The following is a 15,931-nucleotide window of genomic DNA, read 5'->3' as shown; positions in this document are numbered from 1 at the left end:
TGGGTTTTCATTACAGAATATCCAATTTTGTTTTGTTAACATTTTTGGAATAACAGGTACTACTGTTATTTTGTTGTTATTAATTTTAAGTTTATCTCAGCTATGCTGTTGTCAGCAATCATGCCAGTTGCCTTTCACAACATGACCAGAATTATTATAATACTGTATATGGATATAAGGAATGGAACAATAATGTCTAGTCTTATTGGCTGTTCTCCAGGTAACAAAATAACTTATGAAATGTGTTTTTCCTTGCTCATGATCAGTATTTTTGAAGAAAACACCTTTTTGTTGTAATCTATACATTTTTGTTCCAAAGTCTGAACAAGCTGCTTCACAAATTGAACATATGAAATTATTTATCCACAAAAAAATAATTAGGTCCTTCACAATACAAAATATTGTACTGAATGTTAATATTTCAACAAATGCATTGCTGATTTTGCTTAAAAAGTTTAAATAACCAAAGGTTGGCTTATTTATTTTTTAATTTCATTTTCAACTGGAATACCTGGGGGCCCAGGAGGACCACGTGGGCCTTGAGATCCTGGTAGTCCTGTGGGGCCAGTTTTTCCTGGTATACCATAGAGGGTGATTCCTGGGTCACCGGTATCTCCTTTTGGGCCTCTGAATCCTGGAGGTCCAGGAAGTCCTGGGGAACCTATAATACTATTTCCTAGAAATAGAAAAAAAAAATGCTTACATAACTAACATATTCTTTTCACAAGGGCATACTGTACCCAATATTGTTGACTCCCTTAGCTCCTTGTACACAAAAAAATACATAAATAAACAATGGATGCCCTGTAACATATATTAACTGGATTAGTTTGGGTGTGACTTCCTCAGATTATCATGTAAATTCATATTAGAACATTTAGGATATTAGCCCTGATGGTAAGATACAAAGAGGTGGGTCTTCAGTCTTTTTTAAGTACTTTAAACAAAACTATACTGTTGCAGTCTCGAAAATAAGGCCCAAAGGACTTAAATGTGATGTAATATTTAGGGCTTTTTGGACTTCAAATACTGAGGTTGTGAGTTCAAATCCTGCTACTGACACTGTGTGATCATAAGCAGGTCAGTTCATCTGCCTGTGCTCCAATTGTAAAAATAAATCAAAATGTAATCAATTGCATCTCAAATATTGTAAGACACCTTCATTACAGCACACTGTACAATTTACATGGCTAGGAATGTCACATTGCAATGTGATAACTCCTCCCTTATATTATTTTAAAGATCAAATTTCAGGACTGAAGAATGGAGATTACATATTTTGTGTTGTTATTACCACATCAATGTAGTATGTGGGGATATTTCTTTCTTTACATTTTGCACATTAGAGCTTTTCTTAGTTTCATCCTGAGCCACCTTTTTAAAGTCAATTTTATTTCAATTAATTCTTTCCTAATTAACATATTCCATACAATGGGGTTATTCCTTTGCATGTTGAAAATGAAAATGAACAGAGGCTGATGCGAGGCTTGAAAAAAAATTCTACAATGCCTCTAAGAAGAGTGATATAAAGCATGTGTACCCCATGGACATGATCACAGGTCTCTAACAAGAATTTAATCTTGGTCATTAACTTGATGGAGAGGTATTTTTGTGGCATATGAGAAGAATGGAGGTGGTAAGGAAGAAGAGGTGTGTATGACAGAGTGCAAAGATTGTGATTTTGAATTTTGCTACTGTAGACTTTGAATATAGCAAGATAGAAGTACAATAAAAACATAAAAAAAATTAGGTCAGAACAAAAAACAGCACTTGGTTTCCTATGGCATATGTTATAAACAACAGGAATAACCAAAATCCAGTATGGCATGCTGCATTATAAAAATCAACTAAACAACCATCTACAAGTTGTTACTACTTACTGTATAACATACACTGTATGATATAAATTATTACCTGCTTTTCCAGGTGGACCTGGCATTCCTTTGAGACCTGCATTAATGAAATTAGAAAATGTTTTTATTTATGCTTTTGATTAATGTAATACATATGTTAATGAATAACTACTGTAAACTTTTAATTATAAATTTTGCTAATATTCTGTGTAATTTGCGACACAATTATATCACAGTTCCTTTGTAGAAGTTCCTTTGGCAGCAGTTACTGCTTTGAGTCTTTTTGGGAAAGTTCCTACAAGCATTGCACACCAGGATTTGGGCGGTTTACCCATTCTTCCACTTACATTGGATGGAAAGCATCTATAAACTGTCATTTTCTAGTCTTTCCATAGATGATCTAAAGGGTTTAAGTCTGGGCTTTGGCAAGGTTACTAAACGACAGTCAAAGACTTGTCCCAAAGTCACAGGGTTTGTATGTTTATATAAAGAAAAGATTTCAGTATTTGATTTTTAATAAATCTGCACACATCTCTAAATAACATGTTCTCACTTTGTCATGATGGGCTATTAAATATAGATTGAGGTACAAAAATTACAAATGAATACATTTAAAATTAAATCTACCACACAAAAGTGTGCAGAATGTAAAAGGTCTGAATACTTTCTGAATCCACTGTATCACCATTACAGGGTGGCAGGAAGTGGATGAAAAGCAGGAGACACTGTTTCACACAATTATAATGACGCATTGTAGAGCCACCTTAAAGTCAGCAATCACTATATTAGTGTCTGTACATTTTTTAGATTTTTCAGACTCCTCCATGCCCCATACCTCCATTTAAAAGTGTGGGCAACATTTTCTAAATTTATAGAAAGCACTAACTTTAGAACACAAGTTTGCATGGCAAATGTATATATATATATACCATGTCTGTGAAGAAAAGATTTCGACTTGATCTACTTCAGACACTATGCATGAACATTCTTGAAAACTGACTTGAAACACAGTCAAACTTGATCATTTTCTAGTGTTTTATAAACAAATTTAGCCTTTCATGAATTGTACAGTAAATAGCATGCTTTACCAAATTGAGTCCCTTAAGATTCGCAATATGAACGCCGGTTGCTTCACCACCAGATCATACTATTTCAATATATTGATAGCAGATACTAGGATGAAAACTAGAATGATACTAGTAATAAGTTTCTGTTACTGGACTGCATACAGCACAGTCTTCTGCTTGGCTATGTGAATGAGCCCTGCAAAGGACCGGAAGTCCACTACGTCTTGTCTTAACACTCAACACTACTGCGAATATTACTGGCTCCCTGCATCCCTAAATTTACCTTTCAGCACATGCAGCAGTAGCCTTTAACTTTTGTTCAGTTGTTTTCAGTTGATTGCATGTACTTAAACTTTTCCTTACCAACTGTCACCAGATGGCCAGAGTGCACAAGTGCAGTACAGAACAAACGTAACATTTCTGCAAAATAGCACAATCATTTTTTTTTTTTTGAATTTCAGTAGTAACGTAGTAATGCATGTATTTTTTTAAGTACAGTAATCCCTCCTCGATCGCGGGGGTTGCGTTCCAGAACCCCCCGCGATAAGTGAAAATCCGCGAAGTAGAAACCATATGTTTGTATGATTATTTTTATATATTTTAAGCCCTTAGAAACTCTCCCACACTGTTTATAAATATTCTCCGCACAGTTATACAGTAAACCCTTGTTTATCGCGGTTAATCCGCTCCAGACAGATAAATGAATTTCCACGAAGTAGGATTCTTTATTTATAAATCTAATATTTTCGCAGTTAGAGTATTGAAAACCTGTTTACGACCTTCTAAATACGTTTAACATTATTAGAGCCCTCTAGACATGAAATAACACCCTTTAGTCAAAAGTTTAAACTGTGCTCCATGACAAGACAGAGATGACAGTTCTTTCTCACAATTAAAAGAATGCAAACATATCTTCCTCTTCAAAGTGCGCGTAAGGAGCGGAGAATGTCAGAGAGAGAGTAAAGTAAACAATGAAAAATCAATAGGGCTGTTGCGCTTTTAAGTATGCAAGCACCGCGATAAAGCAGCGGCAATGAAGGGATCAATGCGAAGGTAGCCTTTCAGCATTTTTTACAGGAGCGTCTGTATCTTCTAAGCAAACAGCCTCTGTGCAAAAAGCCCCTCTGCTCACATCTCCTCCGTCAAGCGCAGAGAACGTCAGAGAGAGAGAGAGCACGAGATTAAAGCAAACAATCAAAAAATCAATAAGTGTGCTTTTGGACGCACCTCGATAAAGCGGCATTTCTTAGAGGATCGTCCGTATCCACTAGGCAAACAGCTTCTGTGCAAACAGCACCTCTGCTCACACCCCCTCCGTCAGGCGCAGAGAATGTCAGAGAGGGTGAGATAGAGGCAGAGACAAGCAAACAATCGAGCACCGCGCAGGAGGCATATCTTATAGTATTGAGGAGTTTTAGTTAATATGTAATACGTGCTCTGATTGGGTAGCTTCTAAGCCATCCGCCAATAGCGTCCCTTGTATGAAATCAACTGGGCAAACAAACTGAGGAAGCATGTACCATAAATTAAAAGACCCATTGTCCGCAGAAATCCGCGAATCAGCGAAAAATCCGCAATATACATTTACATATGCTTACATATAAAATCCGCGATAGAGCAAAACCACGGAAGTCAAAGCGCGATACAGCAAGGGATCACTGTAATACAGGTATTCTTACTTCAATAAAATAAGTATTGCTTTACATTGGTTATGGTGATTGTAGTTCAGAGATCAATGATATTGTACCACAACGGCCTTTTCTGGGACCACTACTTTTTTCAGTCTACATGCTCCCATTATGCTAGATTATTTCAAAACACAAGGTAAACTATCATAGTTATACAGATGACACACGGCTTTATTTGCCTATAGAACCTGATTAACTAGATGCTCTGGGCTTTCTGACCCAATGTCTTTCTTGTATTTCAGAATGGATAAGTAGTAATTTCCTTGGACTAAATAAGGAATAAGCTGAAACCTTAGTTGTTAATGAATATGAAAATAGTGAGGGTGTTAGAAATAAACTTAACCCCTAAGCATTAAAGTCAAGGAGAAAGTGAAGCATTTAGGCGTAGTCATGGACTAAGAACTAAATTTATACCACATATTAACCAGATTACTAATACTCCATTTTTCCATTTAAGGAACATTGCAAAAGTTAGACGTTTTATAACACTGCACAATGCTGAGAAATTAATTTCTACTTTTATTTTCAATTGGCTAGATTTCTGTAAAGGACTCTTAATTGGTCTACCAAAGAAAGACACCAATCGGTTGCAATTAGTCCAGAATGCAGCATCAAGAACTTTAGTCAGAAAAAGAAAATCTGAGCACACCTCACTAGTTTTAACATTATTACATTGGTTACCCATGTCTTTTGGAATTGACTTTAAAACACTACTGATTGTACATAGTACTAGCTGAAATTCTCAGCATTGCCCGGGAGGAAAATAAAGTGTTTTTTTTTTTTATTGTTTGAGAAAAATATAATTTAAAAACACAACTTTAAAAATAAAAATAAATTAACAAACAATGAAGACTCAGTAATGTGCTTGTCTTGCGGTCTCATATGTATATTATTATCCAGTTGACAATCGGAACCGGCCAACTCTATTTAATTTCAAAAGCAACAGGGGCACAACAGGTGGTGCTCAAACATAAAGAATACTGGCAGTCACCTCTAGTTCGTCCACTGGTGGTCATTCCGAGTGTCAACTGGATGATAACATGTACAATATACATGATCGCAAGATCACACCTCCACCCTACCCAGAAGGGGGTGGATTAGGTTTGATTTCACCCTACAGTAATTTAAGTCGACCAATGAGAAACCAAGTGTCATGAAAATCGCTCTAGCTGTTTGGAAGTGATACTGGAACATATATACATATACACACACACATACATTGACTTAATGAAACAGGACAAACTTTAAAAATCAATAGACGTTGGCACTATATCTGATCATGCTCAGCTCTAACGGGAAAGTGTTCCCCGTGTGGGGAGAAAATCACATGCCCATGATATCTCTGGCAAACAGCTACCCTCTAAAACACACATATCTCTAATATCTCTCTCAAAAACATCAAACGTTACTCCTTAACAATCTGTAGATGATAATGTGTGTTGAACAAACAGGTATCGCTAGCCAAGCGGAGGCAAGGTGCACCCCAACACATGGTGAGAAGTAGACTAACTCGAAGAAAGGCTGGCGAGGGAATGAGGAAGGCCCCGCCCCCCTGCTCTCGGCCCACAGCCACTCTGTTGGATTTGCATAAATACATCGGTAGCGCAAGCAAACTATGGTAGTTAGCGCAATGAGCGAAGTCACAAAATCAACCGGGAAGTTCAAGCAAATTAGTGAAAACAACCAGACCTAAATCCGTTAAGTAATTGTCTTGTGAAAAGCGGACAGACATACAGACAGAACTTGGTTGGACCATGAAATTTCTAAAACTGTTTCTTAGCAAGCACCTATGGGCCAAGAGTAACCTACATTCAAAATTTCAAATCCCAAGTCCTCATGGTTCGGGAGATTTCGTGATGAGTGGTATATGGCTTATACACTGGAACCTCGGTTCACGACCATAATTTGTTCCAAAACTGTGGTCGTAAACCGAGTTGGTCGTGAACCGAAGCAATTTCCCCCATAGGATTGTATGTAAATACAATTAATCCATTCCAGACCGTACGAACTGTATGTAAATATATATGTAAATATGTAAATATATGTAAAGATTAAGCACAAATATAGTTAATTACACCATAGAATAAACAGTGTAATAGTAAACTAATGTGAAAACATTGACTAACACTGACACAAAACACCCAGGCTCCTTGCTCAGCTACATGTGCAGGCTTGCTCGCGCTCTCTCTCTCTCTCTCTCTCTCTCTCTGAACAGATGGGAACATTTGAACAAATCCGAACTTTAATTTAAAAACCAACTACAAGCAACCAAAAAAGTAACATTGCAAGAGTTCATGCTAATAGCCTTACAGCCCGATCGCTGCAAACACTTTTTTTAAAATGAGTTTTAAGCACAGTGGAAAAAAAGGAACATTTGAAAAAAGAGAAAAGTAACATTGCAACAAATCATGCTATGAACAACTCCATGTAAACACTTTAATGAGTTTTAAGCACAGGGAAAAAAAACGAACATTTAAAAAAAGAGAAAAGTAACATTGCAACAAATCACGCTATGAACAACTCCATGTAAACACTTTAATGAGTTTTAAGCGCAGGGAAAAAAGCAAACATTTGAAAAAAGAGAAAAGTAACATTGCAACAAATCACGCTACAAACTGAAAAATTACCTTTTAAAAAATCCGTAATACAAAAACCACCAAGAAAACTAACCTTGCATGAGTCGAGTTCTGGAGGAAGTGAGGAGGAACTGGGTGGAGAGGAGGGAGAGTCTGGCTCCGCAATGGGGGGATGTTTTCCTTCAGGTGTTTTCTCTCTTGTGATTTCTTGGGTTTCTGGTGTTTTTAGCTGTTTAGCTGGTGGGAGCGAAAGCCTCATGCAGCCATTCCAAAAACAAAGTCCTTGTGACCCAACCCTTCGTGTTTGACCTCCACATTACTGGCAGTCCGGCTTTGTTTACATTGTGCTGCTTGAAAGCACGAGGGTTCTCAAATTGGTAAATGAGTAAACTGGTAAACAGTTTTTCCATCTCTTCCAGCATATGAAGCCTCTGCCTGGTTAAGACTGTAACTCCTTTTGCAATATCAGCTGCTTTAATAGATTCTTTCTGCTTTAGTCGAAATAGTAGATTTTGACTTCTTGTACTCGGCGGCAAGATCAGTAACACGAACGCCACGCTCAAACTTTTCAATAATTTCTTTCTTTACTTCAATTTCAATTTTCTTCAAAACTTTTTTCTCACCCCTCTTTACTTGCTTAGAAGCCATACTTAACTGCAAAAGCACACGAAATACTGTAGAGCACAAAGAGGGCGCAGGTAAAGCACGCACGTCTGACTGAGAACAATGAACAGGGAGCGGCTCTGCTTAAATACAGTAATCGGCGCGTATGAACCAGCCAGGCAGGCACGCATGTGCAGGCTCTCTCTCTCTCTCTCTCAGCAGCAGGCAGGCACGCACGTGCACGCACCCTCCCCTCTCTCTCTCTCAGCAGCAGGCAGGCACCTCTGACCGAGAACAATGCAACACATGTGGAAATCATCGGCACACACAAACCGAAAGATAAACTGGCTTGTTCGTATATCGAGTGTGTGGTCGTGAACCGAGGCAAAAGTTTGGCAAACTTTTTAGGCGTGAACCGAGTTGTACGTGAACCGAGACGTTCGTGAAACGACGTTCCACTGTATGTATGTATATATATATATATACTGTATATATATATATACATACATACTAACTGTGTAAGCCGATAACAGCACAGGATCCAAGAAAGTATTGAAATCGTCAGAAGTACTCTGGGCATCTCTCTCTTCATGTTGCAGACGTGCTTGCATCGTTTGTGCATTAGCAGCTAAGTGACCGTCTTTCTTCGTAGGTTTCCTTTTGCCGGTGTGCTGGCCTTGCTTGCGTATCCTTGGAGCTAGAGCCCTTACCCTGGCTCTACCTCTCACTTCGGGGCCAGACAGACGCACACACACTTCCACACTTAGACGTCTATATATATACATACATACATATATATATATATATATATATATATATATATACATACATACATACATACATACATACATACATACATACATATATATATATATATATATATATATATTTATTATATATATATATATATATATATATATATATACACAATGATCCCTCGCTATATTGCGCTTCGACTTTCGTGGCTTCACTCCATCGCGGATTTAAAATGTAAGCATATCTAAATATATATCGTGGATTTTTCGCTGGTTCGCGGATTTCTGCGGACAATGGGTCTTTTCATTTATGGTACGTGCTTCCTTAGTTTGTTTGCCCAATTGATTTCATACAAGGGATGCTATTGGCGGATGGCTGAGAAGCTACCCAATCAGAGCATGTATTACGTATTAAATAAAACTCCTCCGCACACTTAAAAGCTCTAGCAGCACGTATTGATTTTTGATTGTTTGCTTTTCTCTGTCTCTCTCACTCTCTCTGACATTCTCTGCTCCTGACAGAGGGGGTGTGAGCAGAGGGGCTGTTTGCACAGAGGCTGTTTGCCTACAGGATACTGACGCTCCTCTCAAAAATGCTGAAAGACTACCTTCACATTGCTCCCTTTTTCTTGCGGCCGTTTTATCACGGTGCTTCGCATACTTAAAAGCCCAGCAGCTCATATTGATTTTTGATTGTTTGCTTTTCTCTTTCTGTCTCTCTCTCTCTCTGACATTCTCTGCTTCTGATGCGCACTCCTTTGAAGAAGAAGATATGTTTGTATTCTTTTAATTGTGAGAAAGAACTGTCATATCTGTCTTGTCCTGGAGCACAGTTTAAACTTTTGACTATAAGGGTGTTCTTTCATGTCTAGAGGGCTCTAATAATGTTAAAAAACGTATTTAGAAGGTAAACAGACTTTCTATGCTCTAACTGCGAAAATATTAGATTTATAAATAAAGAATCCTGCTTCGTGGAAATTCGTTTATCGCGGTTAATCCGTTCCAGACTCTAGGGTTTACTGTATAACTGTGCGGAGAATATTTATAAACAGTGTGGGAGAGTTTATAAGGGCTTAAAATATATAAAAATAACCGTACAAACATATGGTTTCTACTTCGTGGATTTTCACCTATCGCAGGGGGTTCTGGAACGCAACCCCCGCGATCGAGGAGGGATTACTGTATGGCTGTTCGAGTCACAAAGACAGATTGAATCCTAAAAATAATCCTCCGTTAAAATGAAAGTAGTCCACACCTCGGAATCCTTTCACATGGGGTCATGCATTTGAATTTAAGAACTGCCTCTGCACTTGATATACTGGACAAGACTCCTGCCTTTTCTGTGTTTTGGACATTCTGAGTTTCAACTGGATGACTTTGTGTGGATTATGTGACATGAGTAACGTGTGACTTTTTCATGGACGTTTTGATACTGTTTGCTGTTTCCAACATTGACCATGTCCACTTTCATTGTTCACTTTAATAGCTTCATTTTGTGTGAAAACATGAGAATAAAACATTTTCTCAGCCATCACTACCATGTACATGGTATATGTAACATTTAAGAAACAATATAATTTTTGGGTGGAGTATTCCTTTATTATACTGAGATTACAACTAATAATTTAATGCTCAACTACTGTGATAACAACCAAGATGATAATTTTTCCAGAGTTATTGTTTTTTGCTGTCCTTGTTTTAACACACTTAACTAATATTTGCAATGCAGAATTCTACCCTGGTTAATCAAGGAATAACATGCAGTGTTAGATTTTTATTCCAGTTACTACATAAAACAAACAAAACCAAGTATAAAATATTTTGAACCATATTAATAAGAGAATTAATTTTAAATCGTAACAAAATATTTAAATATGGTATATCAGTTGACTTTGTAAAACCAAGTGGCATTGCTGTCTTTCCCTTGGCATAGCTAATCTGAACAAGCCAAGAAGCAGCCCTTTTTACTGAAATGTAACCTCAAAATCCCATTCACCCATGAAGAAACCCTTTTTATCAAACCAAGGGAAGAGATTCTCTGTGGAACTGATGAAACAGAGCATTTGGTGTGTAGCATCTGTATGTTTCAATATCAATCACAATCATATGACATTCCTGCGAAGCATATATTACTCACAAAAGAGCCTTTGTCAGAGAAAATGATGGTTATAATTAAAATTTGTGCTTGATGGGTAGACTTGTACCAATTATCAACCAAATTTTTGTGCATTTGTGCTCCCAAGAAACAAATGACAAAATGTCTACTGCCTAATTTTTAACCTAGTGTCACTGCTAGCTCCCTGCTCTCTCTGCATCTTAGCCTGGGTCAGCATCTGATTGGTTCAGCGGACCCTCTATTGCTTAGGCTGTGACCTCCACAGGAGTAACTATTTTAATTCTAAAGAGGAATCCAGTGTAGAACTATAACAGTGGGAGAGAATTTATAACAGAACTGGAGGTGGGTTCCACTTTAAGAGCAGCCACACTAAAAGACAGTGAATTGCATGAGCAAGACAGACCTTACATATCTTCATATCTTGCTGAAGAAAGATCTGACTGATCATAAAATCTCAGTAGAAGTATTTATGTTGGCAAGAGATAACCTTCAAAAACTGTAACTGTAGTACAGTAATCCCTCCTCGATCGCGGGGGTTTGCATTCCAGAACCCCCCAAAAAAGGTGAAAATCCGCGAAGTAGAAACCATATGTTTGTATGGTTATTTTTATATATTTTAAGCCCTTATAAACTCTCCCACACTGTTAATATTATTAGAGCCCTCTAGACATGAAATAACACCCTTTAGTCAAAAGTTTAAACCGTGCTCCATGACAAGACAGAGATGACAGTTCTTTCTCACAATTAAAAGAATGCAAACATATCTTCCTCTTCAAAGAATGCGTGTCAGGAGCACAGAATGTCAGAGAGAGAGAGGGAGCACGAGAGAAAAACAATCAAAAAATCAATACGTGCTTTTGGGCTTTTAAGTCTGCCAAAGCACCGCGATAAAGCAGCACATTTTAGAGAAGCGTCCGTATCCTCTAGGCAAACAGCCCCTCTGCTCACACCCCCTCCGTCAGGCAGAGTGAGTGAGCGAGACATAGAAAAGCAAACAATCAAGCACCGCGCGGGAAGCATATCGTATATCATTGGGGAGTTTTATTTAATACGTAATACATGCTTTCATTGGGTAGCATCTAAGCCATCCGCCAATAGCGTCCCTTGTATGAAATCAACTGGGCAAACAAATTGAGGAAGCATGTACCATAAATTAAAAGACCCATTGTCCGCGAACCAGCGAAAAATCCGTCATATATATTTAGATATGCTTACATTTAAAATCCGCGATGGAGTGAAGCCGCGAAAGTCGAAGTGCGATATAGCGAGGGATCACTGTATAGCTATTTGTCATTGGGTACAACCAAAGCCAAGAGAGAAAAAAAGTATCTGAACTCCATGTCTGGACTTTAAAGTCTCTCAGAGTAACCTGAACACTCCATGATAAAACATTGCCTCCATCCTGGGAGACAACAGGAACCAAACAAGTACATTCATTGCTGCTGCTTAGTTTTGACTTTTAGGCTAATATTTTTTATAACTTCATATCAAGAGTAAAGCCAACAAAAGTACGACATAAATATGAGACAAATTTACATTGGAGGCATGTTTTCTGATATGGAGACCTTATAAGGATGCTACTAATTATATGTTATGTAAGCTTTATTGATTTTTCTTTTATTACTTTTTCATTATTATTCTTACAAATTTTTTATTTCCTTTTTCTTTGCTTGTAACTATTTCTCTGACACATTGTAAAGCTATGTGAAACAGAGATAAACGTTATTGTTGTTGATTATTCTAAACCTTTGCCAGTTATTTTTTGAAAAGGTGAACACTCTTGTCCAATGTCCTTGACTCTTGTGATAGCGTGATATTTTAAAATATTTTCTATTTAGTGTCTATGTTTTTATAACTAACAATATTGTGCAGGTTTCTCACAATTCTACATGTATGTCCAGTATTAAGTAAAGGTGATTACTTGAATTAGGAAACACATAATATAATTTACCTGGCCGACCAGGCTGCCCTGAAGATCCCTGCTGGCCTGGTGGTCCCTGCTTTCCTTTAACTTTGCTGTCCAACATTATTTTCTAAAGTAAAAAAGTATAAAAAAAGCAGCATGAGAAAAGTTCTATAATAATACCTGAGAAATCTTAGATCACTGTTTATTCACATTGTACTGCAAAAGAAGAACATCACAAATATCCCAATAAATACCCAATTCAATTATTCATTACATCTGCTAACCTTTAATAGAAAAATATTAAATTCCCAGTAGAGAGTGTATGTTAAATATAAATTAATATTCTGTGTCCAGATTCTTTGTTTTCTTTTACATTGTGTTATTTGAATTATAAGCAGCTGCTTAAACATGATGTTTGATCTTATTAAAGCTATCAACAGAGGTGCTGGGTCATGTCTCCACAACCAGGCCAGGAGGTGAGTAAATAGTATTAAGAATTACATAGCACAAGATATACATGATTGAATTAGAGTACAACTGTAAGACTTATACAATCATAATGTCAATACATGATAGATTTTTTTGCACACAAACAAAGTCTAAATAAAAAAATATTAAACAAGCCCAATACTGACACGGCCTGGAGGTCCCACTAAACCGGTATCTCCTTTTAGCCCCTAGAGAAAAAAAAAATAGAATCATTAAATCATTACTTTGCCAGGACCAGAAAAATACCTTCCATTACTAATATAATAATATATATATTCCTTAAATATTTCTTTACTTTGGATGCAGGAATTCCTGGAGGTCCAGTGTCACCGGGTTGTCCTTTGTCTCCCTGAAAAAAGAAAGCAAAAATATTATGATTTTTTTTTCTGAAAATCTAGATTTTTCCTCTGCTCATAATCCACCAGAGCTTTTGACATTTGCTCAAGTAATGTACCGCATGGCAAAGTAGAATTTCATTTTCAAATATGCTGTTTTGAATTACCGAGTTAATAAAGTGATTACTTGCAATATAGTGATGAAGTGCTTACTGCTGCAGTATCACAACTCCAGAAGCCTGAGTTCAGTACCTAGTGTTCATACGATCTGTGTGAAGTATACAAGTTCTCTTCATACCAGTGTTTCCAGTTTTGTTTTAAAGATGAACTGGTAGTCAGATGAGCAGATTAGATTTTTGGAAACTCTGAATTCTTGTCATCTCAGATAAAGGTGAACTGGAAATCATGGGGTAGAAAGGTCCTTAAATCAGATTGGCCTGTCCAGCACCAATTCAGCTGTAGAATGGCCAGTAGAGGGGAGATGACTGAAAACTGGCTGAGATCTCCAGGACCCTGGTTGTGTCTGGCTTGTCTCATTTCTTTTCTACAATCTGGCCATGGTTCTAAAATTAACTGATGGACAGGTATTGTTGTTTATCAAGTATGTTAATTAGTTTCTACCTTGGTTTTGATGTATTTAAACATATTGCTATCCTCATATGTAATAGTTTTGTATTGATTGAGTAGCACAATCTATTGTTGTATTTTGCCTTGAGAGTTGTTGCAGTTCTTTGTGCCTGCACTTAGTGAGGAGCACTTTGCACAAACAAAGTAGTTTGTACTGTTGTATTGCATTTTTGAGGTGGCAATGATAGATTGCCATCTATCTATGTGAAGAGGATTACTTGTATTCTGTTTTGTGTATTGTATTTACCCCAATTTTTGACACCAACTGCATGCCCAACCTACCTGAAAAAAGGTCTCTCTCTGAATTGCCTTTCCCAAGATTTCTTCCATTTTTTTCCCCTACAAGGGTTTTTTTGGGGAGTTTTTTCTTGTCTTCTTAGGGAGTCAAAGCTGGGAGGGCTGTCAAAAAATAGGGCCTGTTAAAGCCCTTTGAAGCATTCCCTGTGTGATTTTGGGCTATACAAGAAATAATTTGTTGTTGTTGCATGTGTGAAAATGACTGTGTGAATGAAGTTAACTGATGTCTTGTCAAAGGTTTATATCATTTAGCACCCTGTGCTCAGGACCTGCAACCCTGTATTGAAAGTGGTTTATAAAAATGAATGAGTTGAACATTGTTAAAAAATATCCTTTGTCTCAATGATTAAAAATGTTCAAATGTTTTTCATTGTATAATAAATACTATTTTTTTTAATTACTGGCAATTAAAACAATTTGTTAAGATTAAAGTTCAGTCTTTTAAAAAGTAAAACATAAAAGAAAAATGTTAATGATGCAAAATAACTGGTTCAAACTGCAGTTTTTTGTAACCAGAAAATCTAAGATGCATAAAAATCCACCTGAATTCCTTGTTCACCAGGTATGCCATCTTTTCCAGGTTTTCCCTGTGAACAAAACATTACATTCAAATAGCAGCTCTATTTGTACTATTTAGGGATGCTTGACAAATAATTTAAAAAACAAGGACACATTACATTCAATTACTTAATTTGTATAACAATTACTAGACCAAGTTGCATTTCTTGTTTAAGAGTTTTGCATAAATATATAGACCACAAACTGACCATGATATCTGTTTATTGCTTATGAAATATTAATTATACCTCTCCTCCAGGTTCTCCCTGATCTCCTGCCACACCCTTGTAATATGGTGGAATGACACCCTGTAATAAGTTACAAGAGAAAAACAAAGGCATAGGATAGGTTAAAGGAACACCACCCCATTAAGAAACAGCTTAGTGACTTCACTTACACATTTTTTGAGAATGAAAATATAAGAGTAATTTGGCCATTTTTTATTTTTTTATTGGAATCTCACGGTTTGATGGATTTCATTAACTATGTATTATCTTAATACCTTTTGTTGCTTATTTGTACAAGAAATTTAAAAAGACAAATATGCCAGAACATCTGGATTTAGGTACAATAAAACCTTGATTATCCATCAACTCGATTAACTGTCAGGGCCAAAAAAATAATAATAATTGTGCACACCAGCATCTACCTATTATTGTCTTACTAATGCTGTTCAGTATGCTGCAAACTTTGCACATTGGAACAACTTTCCCTTGTGCTAGCATGTAGTGTTCTTTCCAGCACCACAGTCTCAGTTATGAGCCTTCAGTTTTGTAACTTTTCTCTTTTGTTATAATTAATCTACTATACATTGTTATGGCTGATAAACGTATATGTGTGATGTTGGAATTGTCACAGAGATTGAAATTATGAAACATTTACGAAATGGTGAAAGTGTTTCAAGTATTGTTTCAATTTACGGAGTAGGAAGAATAACAGTCAACAATATAAAGCATGATGCCGACAGAATTGAAAAATGTGTCAAAAATGGAAACCACTGACAGTAACGTTATTTTGTATTAATATTAATGTTCTTCTGTGTTGTAATTTTCTTTTTAAAT

At 36.8% G+C, this 15,931-nt stretch overlaps 1 protein-coding gene across 1 annotated transcript in view; it reads right to left on the bottom strand.

Annotated features, from left to right (window-relative positions):
- LOC120533090 (collagen alpha-5(IV) chain-like) overlaps positions 1-15,931 on the bottom strand; it is a 224,616-nt gene that overhangs the window by 77,291 nt on the left and 131,394 nt on the right. The window contains exons 15-21 of the mRNA XM_039759763.1: positions 15,119-15,178; positions 14,855-14,899; positions 13,349-13,402; positions 13,200-13,241; positions 12,610-12,691; positions 1,915-1,950; positions 512-676 (exon numbers count right to left, since the gene is read on the bottom strand). Of these exons, the coding sequence (XP_039615697.1) occupies positions 512-676; positions 1,915-1,950; positions 12,610-12,691; positions 13,200-13,241; positions 13,349-13,402; positions 14,855-14,899; positions 15,119-15,178 (484 nt within the window). The remainder of the gene's footprint in view (positions 1-511; positions 677-1,914; positions 1,951-12,609; positions 12,692-13,199; positions 13,242-13,348; positions 13,403-14,854; positions 14,900-15,118; positions 15,179-15,931) is intronic.

Source organism: Polypterus senegalus, chromosome 1, assembly GCF_016835505.1.
Source record: "Polypterus senegalus isolate Bchr_013 chromosome 1, ASM1683550v1, whole genome shotgun sequence".
NCBI lineage: Eukaryota > Metazoa > Chordata > Cladistia > Polypteriformes > Polypteridae > Polypterus > Polypterus senegalus.
The sequence above is the reverse complement of the archived record's forward strand: the minus strand, read 5'-3'. Positions and strand labels throughout refer to the sequence as shown.